Source organism: Anticarsia gemmatalis, chromosome 14, assembly GCF_050436995.1.
Source record: "Anticarsia gemmatalis isolate Benzon Research Colony breed Stoneville strain chromosome 14, ilAntGemm2 primary, whole genome shotgun sequence".
NCBI lineage: Eukaryota > Metazoa > Arthropoda > Insecta > Lepidoptera > Erebidae > Anticarsia > Anticarsia gemmatalis.
The window spans coordinates 4,079,067-4,098,929 of NC_134758.1; the positions used below are offsets into that span (position 1 = coordinate 4,079,067).

Genomic DNA, 19,863 nt, shown 5'->3' on the forward strand with positions numbered 1-19,863 from the left:
TATTAGACTTTAACTTTTTATATATTGTTCCATTTCTGCACGTTTGTTTATGATTGAAGAGATTATGTAATAGTTAACAGCTTGACAGCTGATGTAAATACATTCGTAATGCCGGCTATTACACCCACTATATAATAAATTTATATACAAATCGTCATATCAAATCCCCCTATTCGCTTTTAACTTGTACCACATGAGCGTTTTTGCGTGGCACCACCACTCGCGTACAGTTACCCGCCGCTAATGGTCCCGCTTTGCGTCTATGGATTACGAACACTAACCTATTACCGTTTAGAAGAAACACCTCGTGTTCTACGTAAGAAATATCGGTTCTTATAGAGAAACTAGGGCACTGAGATTATGATTACTTAGATTAAAGGGCCGCATTACAAACCTAAATCATTTAGGCATGTATAAATTGTAGTTGTGAAACTTACGGAATAATAAACGAGTTCGTGAAAAACAATTAAAAATTGGACACCGCCTCTAGTAAGTAAAAGAAGTAACTAATTTACTGAGGATGTTTAAATGTTCTGACATTTACTTTTGACTCTATCGAATATTTGACATGTCGACAAAACGCTGTCGATAATAATACAGCGAAAGTTCATGATCGCTACTGGTAAAATGAGAGTGACATTCAAAATGTGAAAATGATGATCCGAAATTCGAAAAGCTATGTACGATAAAATAATTGCGAAGAAACATTTTGTATCCAATTGTGCTCTTCTGAAATATTTTTAAAATGTCGTTTTATTGCCCGCTTATCTCTGTAAGTGTAGCCTGAGGCTATGGCCAGTGGAAAGTGTTCGAAAAAAGATGATTACTACGAAATATTTTGTTGCATTCATGATTTTGAATGTAATACTTCAAGATATGGAATGAAAGGTGAAAAACGAGTTTTTTTAATAGTTGAGGTGTGGCTGTTATGCCGTTATTATGTTACGATGACTCAATTTATTACAGTGTTTTGAACTCTAATCATATTTCTATTAAGAGAAAGACGTAAGCAGCATTTTACAATTTAAAAGAAATTTTAATTAAATTACTTACGTCAAGCAAAATTGAGTACAAAACCATAATTTCCTTTTTATCTCTCAATTAATTTACGACGCGTAACATTTTTATTTCGTCCAAAAAATAATATTAATGTGGAATAAATTAATAATTATTGGTCCGAGTATTTTAATGGCGGAGAAAGGATTCGGGTTAATGTTTGGACCCGTTATTACTGGTTAATCGCTGATCGATTGAAGTCTGATATTCGAATAAAAAACGTAACGATGTTAATAAATAATCGATGTGCTATTGTTTATCGATTTAGGCTGTGTGTTTGATTGATTGTAGTTGAAACGAGAGCGAAGTTTTTATGTGCTACTTGCATATAATTAATGGTTTGGTTTTGTTCTAGTATTGTCTAACATTTCTATGAGTGGGGTTTCCCTTACAAGCTGCTTTTCTATATTGTGTATCGAGATAAATAAGTGCCCAACCTTTTCGACAGAAAAAAAAACCCTGTGCAAATGAAAGCCTTCATTTTTCATTTCTTAATCTGATTGAAATTAGTGTCAAATTTAGTAATACCCCAAGATATTTCTTACACAGATGGATGGTTGACTTTTTCAATACTTTTGTTTCTTATATGTTTGTTAAAATTAATGCTCGTTAAGCCGCGTCCACACTAAGCGAGCAGCCTCGCGAGGCGATATCTCGGTCTTGTTCATTTCGATTTTAAAGAAAAGAGACTGAGATATTGCCTCGCGAGGCTGCACGCTTAGTCTGGACGCGGCTTTATAGTTTTAGTATGAAGCCTGCACAATGCGTAAAATCATTAGTCATTTTCATGACTATTTTAAATGATCATTACAAAATAGTATTCATAGTGTAATTATTTTGACTTACGCTCTTCGTACTGTAATTATTTTTACTTGCGTATTTAGACGTAGGGCGTATTTAGTATATTAGTATGCAATATTCGAATATTCTCTTTCAATTTTACCACAAAAATAACTCAGATTATGATAGCAATATCAGACATTTACACCCAACTAAACGGTTTTTACCAACGCGTCAGGAAGTCGTGGATTCTATTCCTACAGCCAACAAATTGTGCGAATAATTAAAGAAGTTACTAGAAGAAATCTTTCCAAAAAGTTCTCTGTACATTTTCTTGGTATCCCAAACTTTACATAATTAGTTGTAGACGTAAAAGCACCGTGTGTGAACGTTTCACTCTACTTACGACAAGAATTAATAGTTGCGTCACTCATTGTGTCAGGTTGCGTAAATTTACGCATCCGATTTGAATGAACACTTTGATGTACGGCGTAATTTATTAGAGTTAGGATACTTTTATGAGTCGCGATTATCTGTGTGGAGTAGTGGTTGCAGTTTGTGATTATTGTTTGTATGTTTGTAAAAGACTTTGCGGTTCAATTTTTTTTTTAATGCGGGCGTTGTCATAAAATAAGCAGAAAATTAAGACAGATTAAGTGATTAGTTACTGTCACAAAATGCCGCATAGATTGCTCGTCGATAATAATAAAAAATGGTTTTTATAATTTTACGACATAAAGACAAAATAAAGCTCGTGCCTAATTAACGATTCTCTACCGCTATCGACTTTAGTCACCCTGCTAGCTATAATTTTGTATGAAAATCTGATCAGCGCCTCTAGCGGGCGCCGTTGAAACTATTTTTGTAATACATTTTAAATGTCAAACTCTCGATACTTGATAGTACCGACTGTAAAAAATCGCGCTACAGATCTAACACTTTTCTATTCCGAGTTGAACTTATGAAACACATTGTAAACTTGTACATAACTAATGTAATAAATAATTCTGCACAGTTATGTGCTAACTACAATAAAATCTGTTGCATCGCGATCGTTATTCCGGTTGCTCATCTACACTATCGTATACGATTGCTTCCTTTAACTCGTTGCAAAATAGAGTGATGTAGATGTTTCCTGTATTATTTTGCTTTTGAAATTAGACTGTTACAGATTAGAATTCATTTGCTAATTAATTCCTACTTGTGAAATACGTAGCAATGTATAATAAGTACATACATTCTAGTTCAGAATAATCTTTTGTCTGTCTATATGTGTGAAAGTGTAGAGTAATAAATTAATGTATTGGTAAATGTAAAAAAAAACTGAATATATTTAAGAAATTTCGCTTACATGTGGTTGATAACAAGGGTTAATACATGATATTTACTACATAATTTTTAAATCAAGGAATCGTTTTAGTTCCTTTCAGCGATATCGCGGGCAAAATAATCTATTAAAATAATGTTTTGAAGAGTAGGATATTTACAACTAACTAAATTACTTTCGGTTAACACAAATTAATATTTTTAAAAAGCTTCATAAATAAAGAAGCTCTTACAACAAATATATCCACGTAATATAAACCTATTAAATACCGAAATAAATGTGGGAAACACGGCCTAATGTCGTAAAAGTTGTTCAAAATACGTGATTATAATAACATATGTGTTTGTTACGGTGCGCGTGCGCAGTGCTTGCGTAAAATGGGAACATGTCTCTATTAGCACGTCGGATTTTGACATGCTATTTCAAAACGCTATCTTTGACATCGGAGATTCGTATTCGTACTGTAGATACAAATTTAAGGTTTGTGAGTACTTGAAAACAACACGTGAGATGCAATTGATATATTTTTTCTTAAAATTGTTACGTGTTTTATTTTTATGATAAATATGGTTAATTTGTATCAGAAAATCGTTTATTTGAATGCTATTAACACCTCAAGCTATCTACTGTACTTTTCTGTATACCATAGATAGATTCCGTTTCCTAGACTTAAATACTTTTGTATTTTTCTAGGTTTATTATCTATACTAATATTATAAAGCTGAAGAGTTTGTTTGTTTGTTTGATTGTTTGTTTGAACGCGCTAATCTCGGAAACTACTGGTCCGATTTGAAAAATTATTTCATTGTTAGATAGCCCATTTATCGAGAAAGGCTATAGGCTACATATTATCACGCTACGACCAATAGGAGCAGAGTACCAGTGAAAAATGTTACAAAAACGGGGAAAACTATGATTCCCTTATGTGACGCAAACGAAGTTGCGCGGGTCAGCTAGTGTAATTATAATTTAACTTACACATTTCGATAAAATAATCGAACAGTTCTTATATTTTCTTAATTTATGTCAACTGACGAAGGTACATTTACATTTTGATTTCTTGTATGATTGAGGCAATTAAACTCCGACAATGAACGACATCATTGACAAAATTGTATTGACATTGACAATATTATATTGACATGAATTCGTGATAAACAGGTCAATTGCGGCTCTCGGCGATTGCTTTAACCATGAATGATTTCGAGTAATGATATTGTAACCGATAATTTCAACTTATAATATCATATCTGATGGTCAAGCGAATCTATAACATTAACTCACGCTTCGCTGTTTTATAATGACTCTATGTTATTAAACTCTGTGCTACTAAAATAAACATTCCCACAAAGATATATTGACGGCTTCCGTGGCGCAGTGGTTAAGGTGGTCGCCACGTAACTACCAGCCCGCCTAGAGGTTCGATTCACATACGGGACAAATATTTGTGCTATCCACAAATAGTTCTTTCGGGTCTGGTTGTACCAAGTGTCCGTTGTTTTTACTTTTGTAAAAGTTCCCGCGAAACAAGAGCAATAATTTAAACAGCGAGAGTTGTATTTTAAGAAAATATGAATATTAGACAAAGTTAAATGCTTTTTACCCGACCCGGCAATCGAACCCGAGACGTTGTGAGTTGAGCAATAGGCGCAGATAACTGCATTTTAAATATCTTTTCACTGCCAGACGGAGGTTCGTCTCCAGTCAGCCAGTCGCCTAAAAACTGGACAAGCGTTCTAAATTTAAACTACCAGTATTACCACTATGAAGTTCCATGGTTAAGTTACGGTTAAATTCTATTTTTAAATGAGTCAACATTATTACTGGCTGTCACTATGATTGCTATTATTAATAGTTATCGATTGCCAGTTTATTTCTGATCTGTCGCTACTTGCCTTTAAAAAGAATAAATAATTCTTTTTTTCGTATTGGCGGTATCTTTATACGCTCTTAAAAGCATTATTTGATTTTGAAATATTAATGATTAGTTTTTCGAAGCTGATTTAAGCCATAGTCCATAAAAGACTATTTATAAATGGAGCAGAATAAGTTTGTAAGGATCGTACAAGTGGCGTTCTTTGGTGTGTGCCACCCCCCTATGAGAAAAGGCTATGATATTGTGTTTGTATGTATGTAAGTTCGTAGCAATCCGAGCAAGTTGTATTCTTTGGCCTCAGTCTAACGTTTTAGTAACAAGGGTTAATTATATATGTAAATATTTATTTAAATTGAATAGATAATGTTCTAGACGCTAGATAACACTTTAGATTCTTATCACAAATGTCCTAGATTCGTACCTGATTTTATGTCCATATGTTCATGCAAAAATGTTGGTTGCCTACTCATAAAAAGTTATAGGTTACATTGCTCGTAAACCCATATACGGATTTTATATTTCGTGTTTTCACCCGCATGAAAGTGAATGGAATATAAACTAGCAACTTTGAACACTGATTTTAAATTCTTGGCTTGTGACGTAAATACCAAGTTTCTGGATGGAATGTTGGTTTATTTTAAAATTGCAAAAGTCTAGCGACTTAACAGATATGCCCTAAAATTAAATAGGACTCGGCTTGTATTTCTCATAAATCTGAGTGCAGTTCTTTTCAGCAGTTTGGATTAGTTGTAGAAGATTATCTTCTTCTTACTTTTTATCTTATAATCTACTAGAGGCCGGCCTCGAATTAAAAGGCTGATTTACGAAGATAAAATGCAATTTCTGCACTTAAACCTTCCTATTGAACTAACCTATGTCTCATAGTTTTAAAGATTTTAGCATACATAGAGACAAAGTGCGAAAAGCGACTTTGTTTTGTGAATGTGATTGGCTTTTGCCAGTTACACTACTGTACAATACTTAGAAAACGTTCCATTATCTTCTAGACTAGTACAATGAGTATCGATACGGTACATATTTCACTTTAGACTAGCCAAGCAAACAACAAAAGGTTTCGGGTCGTGGTCGGCACGACTGTTTATTTTTTTCACAAACACGATCAACCTCGAAACGGCTGTATTTAAATTAACCAGTTTGCGCAACTGAAAGGCGCTTTTTGACAAACATTCGTGGCGTGAAATTGTTTAACATAATAATATTTTCATACGTTTTCCAATACACGTCATGGAATAGAATCTTTTGAGGAAAATTGACGTGTAATATGTGTGGAAAATGTATAGAATAGATGTTTTTTAGGTTTTTTTCCGATTTGAAACGAATTGGATCGGTTGCTATGATATATTTTAGTCATGATTGTTCTTCTACGTCACACTTTGAAGCTTACCTAAAACATAAAATCGCGTTGGTCTTGTCTGAGAATATAATTTAGTATGTACTACTAGCTTGAAGTAGCGTTAAGACTAAAGACTACTAATTATTTACAACTTCTTTTAAGCGGCAACTCTAAGCAGAGTTAAAGTAGTTAGAGTTCTTTTATGTGTCCGGATGCTTGTCATACATAGTTATATATAATAGACAGAACCACGCAGATCTTCGCGAAAAAAGCCTTAAAGTTGAATGGGACATAAAAAGATAAAAAACTGTCTCAGCATGAATGAAGCACAGATATTATCTAGATTGTCACGAAAACATAATCTAATGATAATCAGTACATTCACATCGCTTCCCACTAACTTGGTGAAACGTTACGCACGAACATGTCGCGGTGCTGGTGGGAGTTTCCGGAATTAAATAGAAATTGATTCTGTATCTGCACAGTTTCCATCTATGCGTTTATGTGAGTACGTACATGGATGCGCCTTGTTGTGGGGCTTGGTCTATGTTAAAAGCTTCAATCCTACTATCCTAATAATATTATATTTTGCGAAATTTGTCAGAATGTACGTGTGTATATTTTTGACGCCATACCTATTTAACAGATTTTGATGAAATTTTGCATAGTAGTAGCGATTTTAATGTTTACCTCACAAGATATTAGTAGAGCAAGAGTTAGTAGTGTATTCATATTTTTCTTTTCAACACTGTTCTTTCAGGATACTTGTAAACCGTGTCCTACCACGGTATATATGAATGCAGACCTATTGAATTAGTGTAACTATTCTATCCTATCTAACTTGCTGTTTATTTATTTATAACATTACTGTAACTTCACGTATAGTATATACCCGATAACGATGAAATCACGGACACATTCAATAATTCAATCATCTAATAAAATGACTGCACCTCATAATTTTCAATCACAACTTCACACGGGTGAAAAGAGTCTCACCCATTACTTACTAATATAAAAACGGTATCTTATAACGCTTTTCGCTTACTGCAAAACTTTGCAACGACAAACCACATATCAATTGCAAGCGATACAATCGCAGCATCTCTTGATAGAAATAAATCATTAATATAAAATTATATACTGATACCTTTTATTTATGGTCAAATTGAATCTGTACATTCAATCGGCGATAGCATCTCGTTGGATATTAATTTGTGGAAGGATTAAATGAAGGAAGTAGATGTTTGTTTATCTTTCGCTCGCTTGAAATGATTTATATTATTTTCTGGGTACCGGTTGTTTAAACTATTGGTATACGGAATTTATTATATGGACTTTAATAGAACGGTTTTGTATTACTTATACGATAATTTGTTCGTCAAATTCAATTCAAAGCAAATATGCCTCAGTTCGGCCGTGAAAGGAGATATACATTGTTATAAGAACGGATTTTCGAAGTATCAAAGTAAAAAACATGATTACAAACCAATAGTCTTCGGTGAAATCTTGACAATAGTGAAATGAAATGAATATATGTATTAGTCAAAAAATAATCAACATAAAAATATGAGACAATGAAATAAAAGAAAAATATACTTTAGTATCCACAGGATTACGTAAACCAAATAACGTTATGAAATTGAATACATTCTTGTTATTGAACTCCGAAAGCCTTGCAATTTTTTCAACTTACGTAAAGAGATTTTTATCAGAATACGTATATGTATTGTTTATTTTACGACGCAAAACATACGACCCTTAAAATATGAACGAAAAAAATACTAGTATTATCGTAAACCGATCTTATCATAGGCCGACAGTAAAATATGCTTAGTGCCTATATCATGAGATAGGGTTAAGCTAGGAGAAGGATATCATCCCGATAGTACTTATTAAAGGGATACGCATTTTAGGTTTTAATCTGATATGTTGTAATTTTGGTTTGATATTGAAATTTTTATAGTGAATACTTGTTCATAATTTGAAGTATTTTGATGAGGCGACTTCTATTAAAAAAAATCGAGCCTTTTAATATACATTGTCTTATACTTTTAATTCTACTATTGCATGATAATTTGCTCGGTCTAGAAAATTTTTCATACGACTTAATCGATCATAATTAATATCTACCAAAAGAAGAACCAAATAGTCTTGTATAATAGTGTTTCTAACAAAACTGATCAATTTAAATTCATCGAAACTACGTGTCCCGCTTTATAAAGTCGACAGTGTACCTGTCCAAGACTTCCCTATGATAAACGAGTAGCTCTAATCACATAAAAACGTTAATATTCTTTGATGTCTTTTGCAGTAGTTAGCCGCTGTCTCTCCATGGGACAAATGTCTTTCATTTAGCGAAAAAAGTAATTGACGATCAAGCTGTCCCTTACTTGGGTTCGTTCACCTCGTTTAGATGTTGTCACAGATATGTCTGGTTGATTGACTATCGGCTGCTTGATTATGGTGTACATTATACGATGGTTCATTATAGGGAAGTGCAGTAAGCTACTTCGTTCGACCATGTTCTTATATCTTATAGTATTATAAAATTTTAATATCTTAAATTCTCTATTTCACGAGTTGTTTAATGTTGTCAATGAATTTCTTTTTTAACAATTTACAGAGTTAAAAAAAATACAAATATTGCTATAGTATTGATCCCTGAAAGCGTACCCTGCCTTACATTAGAAATAAATATGCCAAAAATATTTAGGACTCATTACAAAAAAATAATTATTATATTTAATTAGATAGTTTATCATAAATAAAAACATTTCTTTGACAACTAACTAACAATAAATAATTTTAACCAATGTTACAATAAATCGTTCATTCAAGTTCACTTCCCTGGCGGACTACAAATATTGCCTAATACGTAATGCGTCAACACGTCAAACGCATTACCATGTTCCACGCCCGTTTCTATAGAAAGCGGCACCTGTTGTACGTAGACTATTAATGCAGTATTTAGAAAATTATCTCTACACCCTTCTGACCTAGTCGAGTACGGAATATTGATAGTTTATTGAGTTTTGTATGGATTTGAATTGTAAGTGACAGGTTTAGTAGGTTTTGATGTTTGATGAAAGTTTCTTGTATCCGTGTATTTTTTTAGGATGTACTATTTTTGTCTTTATATCGTCCAGTAAAAATATGATATTAGCGTAATTTATTATTTTGATTTAATTAATTTTGTGCATTATTAGTTGTATTTTTGTTATCGGGTTTCTTTGGGTTTATGTTGTTCGTATTAATAAACGGTTGTCAGCTGGGGATCACGATTATAAGAACCTATTTGAAACATCGACTTATTGACTTCTTGGAGCGGTTAAGTGAATTTAATTTAAATCAAGTTGATTGGCTTGAATTGCTTTGCTTTTCTGTTCCGTTTCTAGTTATGGTTAGTTTGTGTAGGTGCTAACAACATTACGAGTTACAAAATAGGGCATTTCGCTGCTCTCTCGTATTATTCCTATGACACAATCAGATGTTGATAATTCTGTCATTTTGTTTGAACTCCTCCGTGGCGCAGTGGTTTAGGTCGCCACGCCGATACCACTGCAACGGGAGGTCGTGGGTTCGATTCCCACACGGAGCAATTATTTGTGCGATCCACAAATAATTGTTTCGGGTCTGGTTGTGCTTTGTGTCCGTTGTTTGTATGTTTGTAAAAGTCCCCGCGACACAAGAGCAATTCTTAGTGCGGGAGTTGTCTTTAAAAAAAAAAAAAAAAAACTTTATTCGATTTCTAGGTCCGGTAGTAGTTAAATGTTTAAACAAAGTGCGGGTCAATATTTGTTTGCCGCGTTCGTCCACTACTTGATGTGTTTGTTTTACTTTCGTTCACTTCATACTTCCTGCATTCTTGATTTCTTTGTAAATGTTAATTTTGAAACGAATTTTTGTTTATAAGAACTTTTGATTAGTCATTTTTGATTGGGCAATTTGTAACTTCAGATACAAAGTTTCTGTTTAAAGGCTCCATGTATGTAACTAAAAGACTAAACAGCAAATTGAGTGTTGTACGAGTATATTTAAAGAAAGTAGTACAAAATATAAAATGATTCAATAAATTGTAAAAGATATTTAAAGGACAACAGTAAAAATTTTACGATTTTACATTGAAACTGTACCTTTATAAAGTTCTCTACATACTTTATTCAGATCGTGCGGAATAAATTTATATTCTTTGAGTTAGCCGACATTTTATTGAAAACTTTCATGTAATGATATAAAGTATAATTTTAAATGAACATGTGCCAACGGCGTCGGCGATAAGGCTGTAAAAGTTTTGCAAAACATATGTTTCAATTTACGACGCTATTATGTTTTAAATTAACCTACCATAAGATTATTTTATGTTAGAATAGAAGCCAGTTTAAGGAGTAATAATGTCTACAAATTGTCGTTTACAGATCATTTGCAATTAGTCGCAGTTTTCCAATGGCTTTCATATAAGGGTACGGTCACACACTGTTAACAGGATTACTACTCAGCTAAGTCATTTCTACGGAATACTGGCGAATTACGACCCACATTATGTCAATGTTATTAAGTATTATGACTTTCTTTAGACATATAAGTGATGCCTTACCTATTGCCTACCTTAAATTGTTAGTACTTTTGTCAGATTAATGAAAGTTTGTATTAAAATCCTAAAGTGGTAATACTAAAAACCATGACACCATGACCATATGTCCTCAAATCAGAATTATCTCGATCATTTATATTGGGCTCATATTTATTTCTAACTGAATAAGGTGTTGAGAAACTAATATAGCGTGCAAGTATTGGCGTATATTGGCCCAACATGCTCCCACACCTAATTCTAAGGTAGGAGAAATCGTGAATGATCATCTTCGTGTAGTCAATGTAAGCTTAGTACCTTATATTTTAGCAGTCACGAACACCGAGAGGTTAAGTTATTAGTATATTGGAGCTTCATGTTTAACGAGCATGACTTTCTATCTGAGTTTGTTTGAACTGCAATTTAGTAAAGGGATGAGATTTGTTCTCATTCATGACGGACTTGCCATGTAAATGTAGTTTATATGTATTTTGATGAGAAAAAAATAGTAAATTGTTTTTTTTTCTATTCTTCGGGTCAAACTCGTCAATCCGCTACTGCGATTTTTCTATTACATGACTAGATTCCGAGACTGTAGAGATACATTTTCTTTTCGATCTTTTTTTTTCACTGTAGACTAGTTGACACTATCTAATCAATAACTTGTACTTTGAGTAGAGAGTGAATTTACCGTCAGTTGGAAAGGTAGGGCCAAAGAGTGGCCAGGAGTTTCTTGCCAGCTTTTCTGACAAGAAACCCCTGGCCACTCTTTTTAATCGCCAAATTTCACTATAAATATGACGTCACAAACACAATAAACGATGTCCATTGAATCGCTCGCTTGTGCACTATAAACTTAATACCGCATGTTAGGCGCGATCTTTTGTGCATTTCACTGGTGGGCGCGCCCCCTCTGATTGGCCAACATCGACCATAATAGGACATACGGATGGGTAATTTGTCTAACTTGTTGTCCGATACGAATTAAAGTATCGATGACCTGGCGTGTTGTGACGCAATATTTAGAACTTTAGTTAAGTGACTAACTTTTATAAGCATTGTTTAACTATTTAAAATCCTTTCCATCCATTATTCTATTTTGAGTCTCCCTAATTTTTATTGCCTTTACTATTCTATAAGCCTTCTGTGCATTGTATAATAGAAACTTTGCAATTGTGTTGTGAGTACTCATAAGTTAGCAACTTTTTAGCTCTGAAAGAAATATCTATAAAAAATACCATTGTCAAAACGACCACTAATAAAATTATTACACACGTTCGTGAAACATCTGGCGTCACGCACTACCAGGCTGTATATTTTAACGAATTGGCCGTGTTCGGTGCGCGTGCGCCGATACCGCACGATAAAACAATGTAGGCTGCAAGAAAGTACGCTCTTGTTAGCAGACCTACGCATGTCACACTTTTAGCTATTTTATACATTTTATTGGTACTACAACCTTTTAAGAGTTCCGTATCGAAAAAGTAAAAACGGAACCTGATTATAGAAGCTACGCCGTCTGTTTGTCACAGGCTGCATCTCATGAACCGTGACAGTCAGGTAGTTAAAATTTTCATTGATGATGTATTTCTGATGCCACTTTAACGTAACTTTATACTGTTTGTTTACTTAAATAACTATCTAATGGGTCTCCCATACAACAAACATGGAATTTCCGTCTTTACCCATGTTACCCACGTTAGTACCCATAATAAGATCAGACATAACCTAAATTAATTCCGAATTTTATTCACGAAATAATCACTAAAATCAGCATAAAAATGCAATTATAACCCAGCATTTATTCAAAGGTTAAATAACTGAGAGTTCAAAACCTGTTGAACACTATTGTCCACATAATTGAGTAAAACATGCCTGACTGCATAAAGGTCTAGGAAGCTATTCAAACGTTTACGAGCGCCTACCAAAGGCTTCAGTGAAGCATGTCTATCACAAAACATTGTGCTACAAGTTCACGCATAACTTAACACGATTCTATTCAAGTTTAGGTCACTACGTAATATAGTCCGGCAACTAAGCCTTGAGCCTTGACGAGATAGAGGCAAACCAAAAATTACGCCTTTTTCCCTTAAGTTTAGGCAGAAACCATGCAGAGCATGAGAGGCAGAGAGAGGCAGAGACATTTGGATCATCACTTGGAACATCCTAAATGAATTTCCTTATCCTGTTCTCCTTCATACATCTTGTCATACAGGATAGATGCGCAATTTATCTAGATATATATTAATGGCTGTGTTGTTCCAAAATAATGTAATTTTATTTTAAACTGGACCAAAGCAACATAAGATTGCGTGATACTGATGTTTTGAATTCTAATGTCTCCGTTATCCGCGAACTAAGCGAACAAGGCTCTCTACTAAGTTTTAGGACTATTGCTTCGACTATTCAATAGTTTAGGTCAACACATAATAGTACCTCGTCAATTCGATAAGGTCATGTTCTACAAAACAGTCATTTTGCAATACTTGCAGTTAATAGGAATATGGATTCTGTTTTGATATTGTAAACGCCTACTGGTGACCGTGTATGGAATATGAAGCTGGTAGTGGGATTCCCAAATGTGTGGTGGTGATCTCAGTGTGAACGAAATTGAATCGTTTAATGGTTTTATGGTACTGTAAAATATCAGTAAATGTCACAATTCAACTTGAACCTACAGTTTTTATATTTCAAGTGTGCTTTGAAGAAACATATTGGTATAAAAGCAACATTGGATTGGACAGGCAGTTAGTCTTTGTTATGTAAATGTGTGGTATCTGTGGTATTATGAATTATTATTTTGAAGTTCTGAAACTGAAATATGTTTTTGCAACAGATTTTGATTAAATACGTTTTTAATAGTTACTAGGTAAATACCAAACTTGTCTTATGCATACACTTAATAAACTCTAATATCGGAATTAGGTACTTAAACTACTACAAAAAACTGCCAGCCTACAAAATGGTGTTAAACGGCAAAATTACGGTGTTCCCATTGACACGATCTTCTGTGTACCGTGAACAAAACAATAAATGTAAAACTTATGTTTGAATGTGTATTTTTTGCGAGAATTTCCCATAATTTACGACGACAATCATGTTGAGTTTGTTTTGATTTGCGTGGATAAGCTAGGGCTACTACTTACTACGTGCTTTGGCACAGAATGTAGCAAATATAAAGCTTAAACATTAGTTGTGAACTTTCGAAAAGCAACACAATATCTATATTTACTTTCTGGAGCAATACTAAATTACAAGATTAATCACGTCATGTTTACCGAAATTTATATACAAACTGTATTACTTATTAAATCTTTATCAATTAGTAACTTATTTTTATCGGTTTGTGGAAAATATTATATTTAAATATGAAGCAATAAATTATGATTGTTGTTGTTGTTTCATAATCATTTTTATCATTTTTACTTCATGTTTTGTCCCAAGCACTAATTGTTCCGCTTCAACCCGTTTGTTCCGTCGCCCTAATTTTTATTATAATATCTGCTTCCCAAGGAAAATATTACCTACGCGTTTACACATTCTTGACCATTTTATGTATCAGCCCTACACCGAACCCATTACCAAGTGTGTCACCAGTCCGACAATTTTCTCCTCTGTGTTATGATTGTGCTAAAATTGTACACTTTTGGTTTCTTGATAATGACTCATATTAGTGCTTTCACTGCTCATCTTTATGTCATTGGGCCAATGCTTTGAGGTCAAAATTATATCATTATCGTCCAATTGCGGTGAGTGCTCTATTGTTGACTCTTTCCTTCGTTTTAAATTCAATAGGGAAACATAGTTTATTTGTGTTTTCTCACGGTAAGAGATTAGTAGAAAACATGTGTATGTACCGATTTGATACTCATAAGTCATGAAAGAAAAAAAATTTACAGTTTTCCATTCTTTTGAGATCACAAGCTCTTGTAGAAAAATATCGTAAAGGATTTTAATACTTAAGTTAAAATTATAAGAGTTAGTTTCCTAGCTAATAGATAGGTGTTTGATAACCTACCTTATTTATAAAAAACGAATTAAAATGTTCTGAACATTCCATTTGATTAGCAAGTTTATATTAATTTTGAAGTGACAAAAGTAGGTCTCAATCTACTGATTTAAAATTGTCTCTTGTCTTAAAAAATAAACAAAAAAAACCTGACTATATGGTATTAACAGGAAATAAAAATAAAGCTGTAATGTCAAAATGATACATCAAAGTAAACAATAACAGTTTATTACGTGTTTATTAATAATAATATGTTATTATAACATCCTTCGAAGTACAGGGAAGAAATTACAAGTCAGGTAGCCTTTAATTATTGTAAAAAAGTCAAGCGAGTTCAGCCAAGTGTAAACGTTGGGCTTAAGGTTCCGTGGTAAGGTTTTTTACATTAGTACAAAGTACATAGTACTACTGAGCAGTGATAGCCGAGTGGTATAAGTTGACACCTCCCACGCTAGTGGTCGCAGGTTCGAACCCGAGGCAACACACCAATGACTTTTCGAAGTTATGTGTGTATTAGAAATAATTATCAGATGCTCCAACGGTGAAAGAAAACATCGTGAGGAAACCTTGCATGCCTAAAAATTTGTATAAAACATTTATTGAGGGCATGCAAAGTCCCCAACCCGCACTTGGCCAGCGTGGTGGACTCAAGGCCTAACCCCTCCCTCATTACGGGAGGAGACCCTTGCCCAGCAGTGGGACATTAATGGGTTAAATTTATTAAATTTATTACATAGTACTACATAGTCAATACTTAAAATATTTTTTGATGTATGTAAATAGTGTCTTTCACTACATTTCTTAAAAAAATATCAGCTCGTTTTTTACAATACATCGTGCCTGACAAACCACTTGGTGTAGCATGGCAGAGGTATTTGACATACACCATACATAAATTTTGCGTTGATTTGAGATTGATTATATTATTATATTTTTACTCGTTTCTTAATTTATTGTGTGTACGAATTTGATGTGCCAATTATAAATGGCTATCTTGAAAATCAAGCAAGTATTTAATAAACTAATTTTTTTTAAGTGCTTACGTATCTCTAACAGTATAATAACAGTCTAGAAAGGCAGTCGCAAGGTGAATTCTAACACTCGGAAGCAGACAGCCTGATTATTTCTGACCTTTAACAAATTATGTCATGACTTCATGAGGTGTATTAAATAGATGCATTTTTGCACGCTCTATCGAACGTTGCTATGTAATCTTAATAGTATATTTGATTAGAAGAATGTAGTTATTATTGGTCGTGTTAGAAATTTGTTTTATTTGAAGGTTGGTTTGAAACAAGTAATGATTGTTTTATGTTGAACGTATTTATTACTCAAATCGAGTGACATTTTTATGGATACAAAACACTTAGAAGCTACTAGGGCACTTAATAGTGATTGACAGGGAATACATGAAGATAGAGGATGGACCTACGGATTTGAATTTGGTAGAGACCCTTGACAAACAATATGATATACTACAGGTTCAAAAGTTTTGGTTAATGCATCCATTAATCTAATAAAATCATAAATAGGCCATAGCATTTAGCCTTCGTCCCTTTACCTGTCTTCAATGAATTATTTGCATTTATTGGTATATAGGTACCTTTACCCGCACGTATTTAGCTGAACTTACATATTAAACAATGTGCCTCTGCGTCCAGCTAAATATGTAGTACTAAAATATACCACTAGTAATAAATCCATCTAGTTACTGTCTACATTTTCATACAGCATCATAAACAAAGGGATAACTGTTCCACAGTAGGCTGTACTAATTCTTAGTGTAATACGGACATGGTGTAGTGTTGTGTTTACGACTACGGTTTCCGGGACTTTCTCTTGTATACGCTTTAGTATCTGTTTAAATTGTTAAGTACAGTGGTATTATTTCTTTGTTTTGTTTGTATATTTGCACTTGGGTTGAGAAAATGTTCCCATAGGTCATCTTAATAGAGTTTGAACACTAAAGTTATTATTATACTAATGCTCGAGGCTTTACTAGAGCAATGACCAAGAGAGTCGAAAAGTCGCTAAGATTTTGGCATAAGTTAAAGTTTCTAATTTAGTATACAAGAATCTACCATTGTCATATAATAAAGTACAATTTAAAGGAAAGTCTACAATCCACCCTTGAAATAACATGAAAATCCTCGCACAGTAGAGGAACAGTAAAGTTTAAATTCTATTTAATACATAATCTGGTAACATCTTAACTTATTTCTGATCAGAACCCAAGAACTTGGTCAAAACACACTCCTACATCAATTTTCAAAAGGTTGTTACAATGTATTTAATCTACCAGTAAGTAACAACACTAGTTACTAGTACTCATTACCGCGACCCGTGTGGGAATTGTCTCCGCGAGGTCGTAGACCCCGAGTGCAGTGACGCGCCGTCATACGGATGCGCCTGCGCACTGCACAATCGTGCTCCTACTCTTTTTTGTAGCGCGTTTATTGAACTTTGTAGATCAAAGGTAGCTTTTTAAATGTAAAAAATTAAATCATTTTTTTATTGTTGTTCCTTTGTGACGTTGCGAAGTTGAAATTATATGGAAGTGTCTACTTCATTCGCGGCCGCTGGTATGCTTAAGTCGCTGCTGGGTTAAAAGAAATAGAACAAAACCAATATAGCCCATAAAATAAATTAAGTATACCTACAGATTTGCATAACATTAGTAAATATAATTGTTACAAATTACAATGTTTCGTTATTATTACAATTAACTATTTTTCATTATTCTTCACGCATTTATAAAACCCGTCTTCAAAAGCGAGGAGAATCTGTCAAAAACGTCATAAATTTCCCAAGAACAGACTAGCCCTCTGTCAACAGTTACGAATATCCGAAAAAGATACAATGCCAATGCAATGCAATCAATTGATACAGACCACTTGGCCCATTTCAAGCCTTAAGGTCAATAACACCTACCCATCGTGTTTAATCATGTAGGGACATGACTCACATTTCCTCTTTATAAAGGTAGTGCCAATTTACCGCTGTACACTGCAATACAGGGAATTAAAATGTCTCCTTGAAAACAGGCTTTAGCTCGTAGGTCAAATCTGTTTGCTTTGTTAAATGTACATTAACTGCAGTTTTTCCATCTTTATGTACTCTAGAGGTTAACTCGGAGTAATTCACTTGAATTAAGTTGTAGAGTAGTAACGTTGATGTTTGTATGACCAACTGAATTTGTTTGTAAACAAAGTAAAGGTTAGTTATATGTAACCTAGCCTAGCGCAAGCATGGGAGTTACTAGATAATGGTCTACCTAATTCTATAAAAGAAGGCGTGATTTTATGTATTACTGTCATGAAACCTTATGATTGTTCTGTACATAAATGTGTTGAGATGACAATTATCTTGTCTCACATTAATCTGTGATACTATGCATATAATTAGTTAAAGGTTTATCATAGAGTCTTATTGCTCGTTGTTGTCAATGATCTAATCATTAATAATAATGTACTGTAAAATATGATGAAAGTTGCATAAACAAACAAAGTTTTCAAACAAGTGTCATCTGTCAAGTGGAAAAGAAAAACATTTTCCGAGTTTTCTAAGTAAAGGCTGTGTTGTTACAGAGCGATGTCGCGGTGGAAGGGTATCCTGAGGTAGCCGGCAGATGGCAGCAGTCAGTGCGGCGATGTTCCGACCTGGGGGCGGTCTCGACCCCTCCTGCTATGCTACGCAACGGGTAAGTTACTTAGTAGTTCGACTAGTCATTAACAGATGGCGTTGAAACAATTGGTCTAGTTTTCTTTTGTTTTTGGGCCCGTTTCACTATCTCATTATGAGTACTAGTTCAATTAACAAATGCTATTTTTTCAATCTTTGGCTCACTTAATCCATTAGGAAAGTATAGTTAAGTTCCGCAAAATCAGCACTTCGAAATAGTTATCAGTAAAATTGTATCCCCTTAAAGATTTACCAATGCTATTTTTAGGACCAGCTTCTAAGCAGTCTGATAGTTATCTAGAAGCATTAAATCCAGGCCTTAGTGTCACAGTTAAGTAATCAGTTAATAATGCGGTTTAGTAATAAAAGTCGGATGTTTTTAACCCTGAAGTGTTAAAAGCAATAGTTGTCTTGAAGCATTGACAAGTGAACAGACATAAGTAGAACATCGTTGTACAAGCATGCATTTATAAGTATCTAATAATTGGCATAAACCACTCATACTGCGACTTCTTTGAGTATTGAGAAATAATGTTTCGTTTTCTATAATTGAGGAAGCAAAACCACTTGTATCTTATGTTATACATAATATTCAATAACTTTTCCTAATAGCTTGAGATCGATGCAGTAGGTTTGTGTTCTAGTTTAAGTCTTTTTCCCATAAAATTTCATGTCATCATCCTTTTGTAGATACCTACAAATAAAAGGATAATATATTATCTTCATAATCCAATGATTATTTCTAGTACTTCGGTTAGGAAAATTTAAAATTCTATTTTCATTAAAATATTTTACTGACTTAAATAATTATAAAAGGGAAAAGCTTCAAAATAGCCCATTACTCCTTTTACCACACTCGCATATCTAATTCAAAAAGGTTGTAAAAACACATCCTTATTCGGACATCAAAAAACATTGTCTAATCGTTCATATACGCATATTTTCTTCTACAAACACGTTGCTCCCACGTTTTTGCATACAGTATTGTTTTCACAAGCCATTCCTCGTGGTATTAGCTGACGTAACCGTACAAAAGTCAACATCGCTAAAATGATGCTCCCAACCGTTATTGTGAATACATCCTTTGTTTTTCAAGCGGCCAGCTTCATTAATTTATGAATTTTGAAATTGAAGTCATTCAATGTTTAAACTCTTCATAATTTTTTTGTAACCATAAAGTAACTGCAAAATTTGCGGCCAGTTGGCTATC

At 33.7% G+C, this 19,863-nt stretch overlaps 1 protein-coding gene across 1 annotated transcript in view; it reads left to right on the forward strand.

The window, feature by feature from the left end:
- RhoGEF64C (Rho guanine nucleotide exchange factor at 64C) overlaps nucleotides 1–19,863 on the forward strand; it is a 171,910-nt gene that overhangs the window by 83,187 nt on the left and 68,860 nt on the right. Inside the window, exon 3 of the mRNA XM_076122406.1 lies at nucleotides 18,560–18,672. Within this exon, the coding sequence (XP_075978521.1) occupies nucleotides 18,601–18,672 (72 nt within the window). The 5' untranslated portion in view covers nucleotides 18,560–18,600. The remainder of the gene's footprint in view (nucleotides 1–18,559; nucleotides 18,673–19,863) is intronic.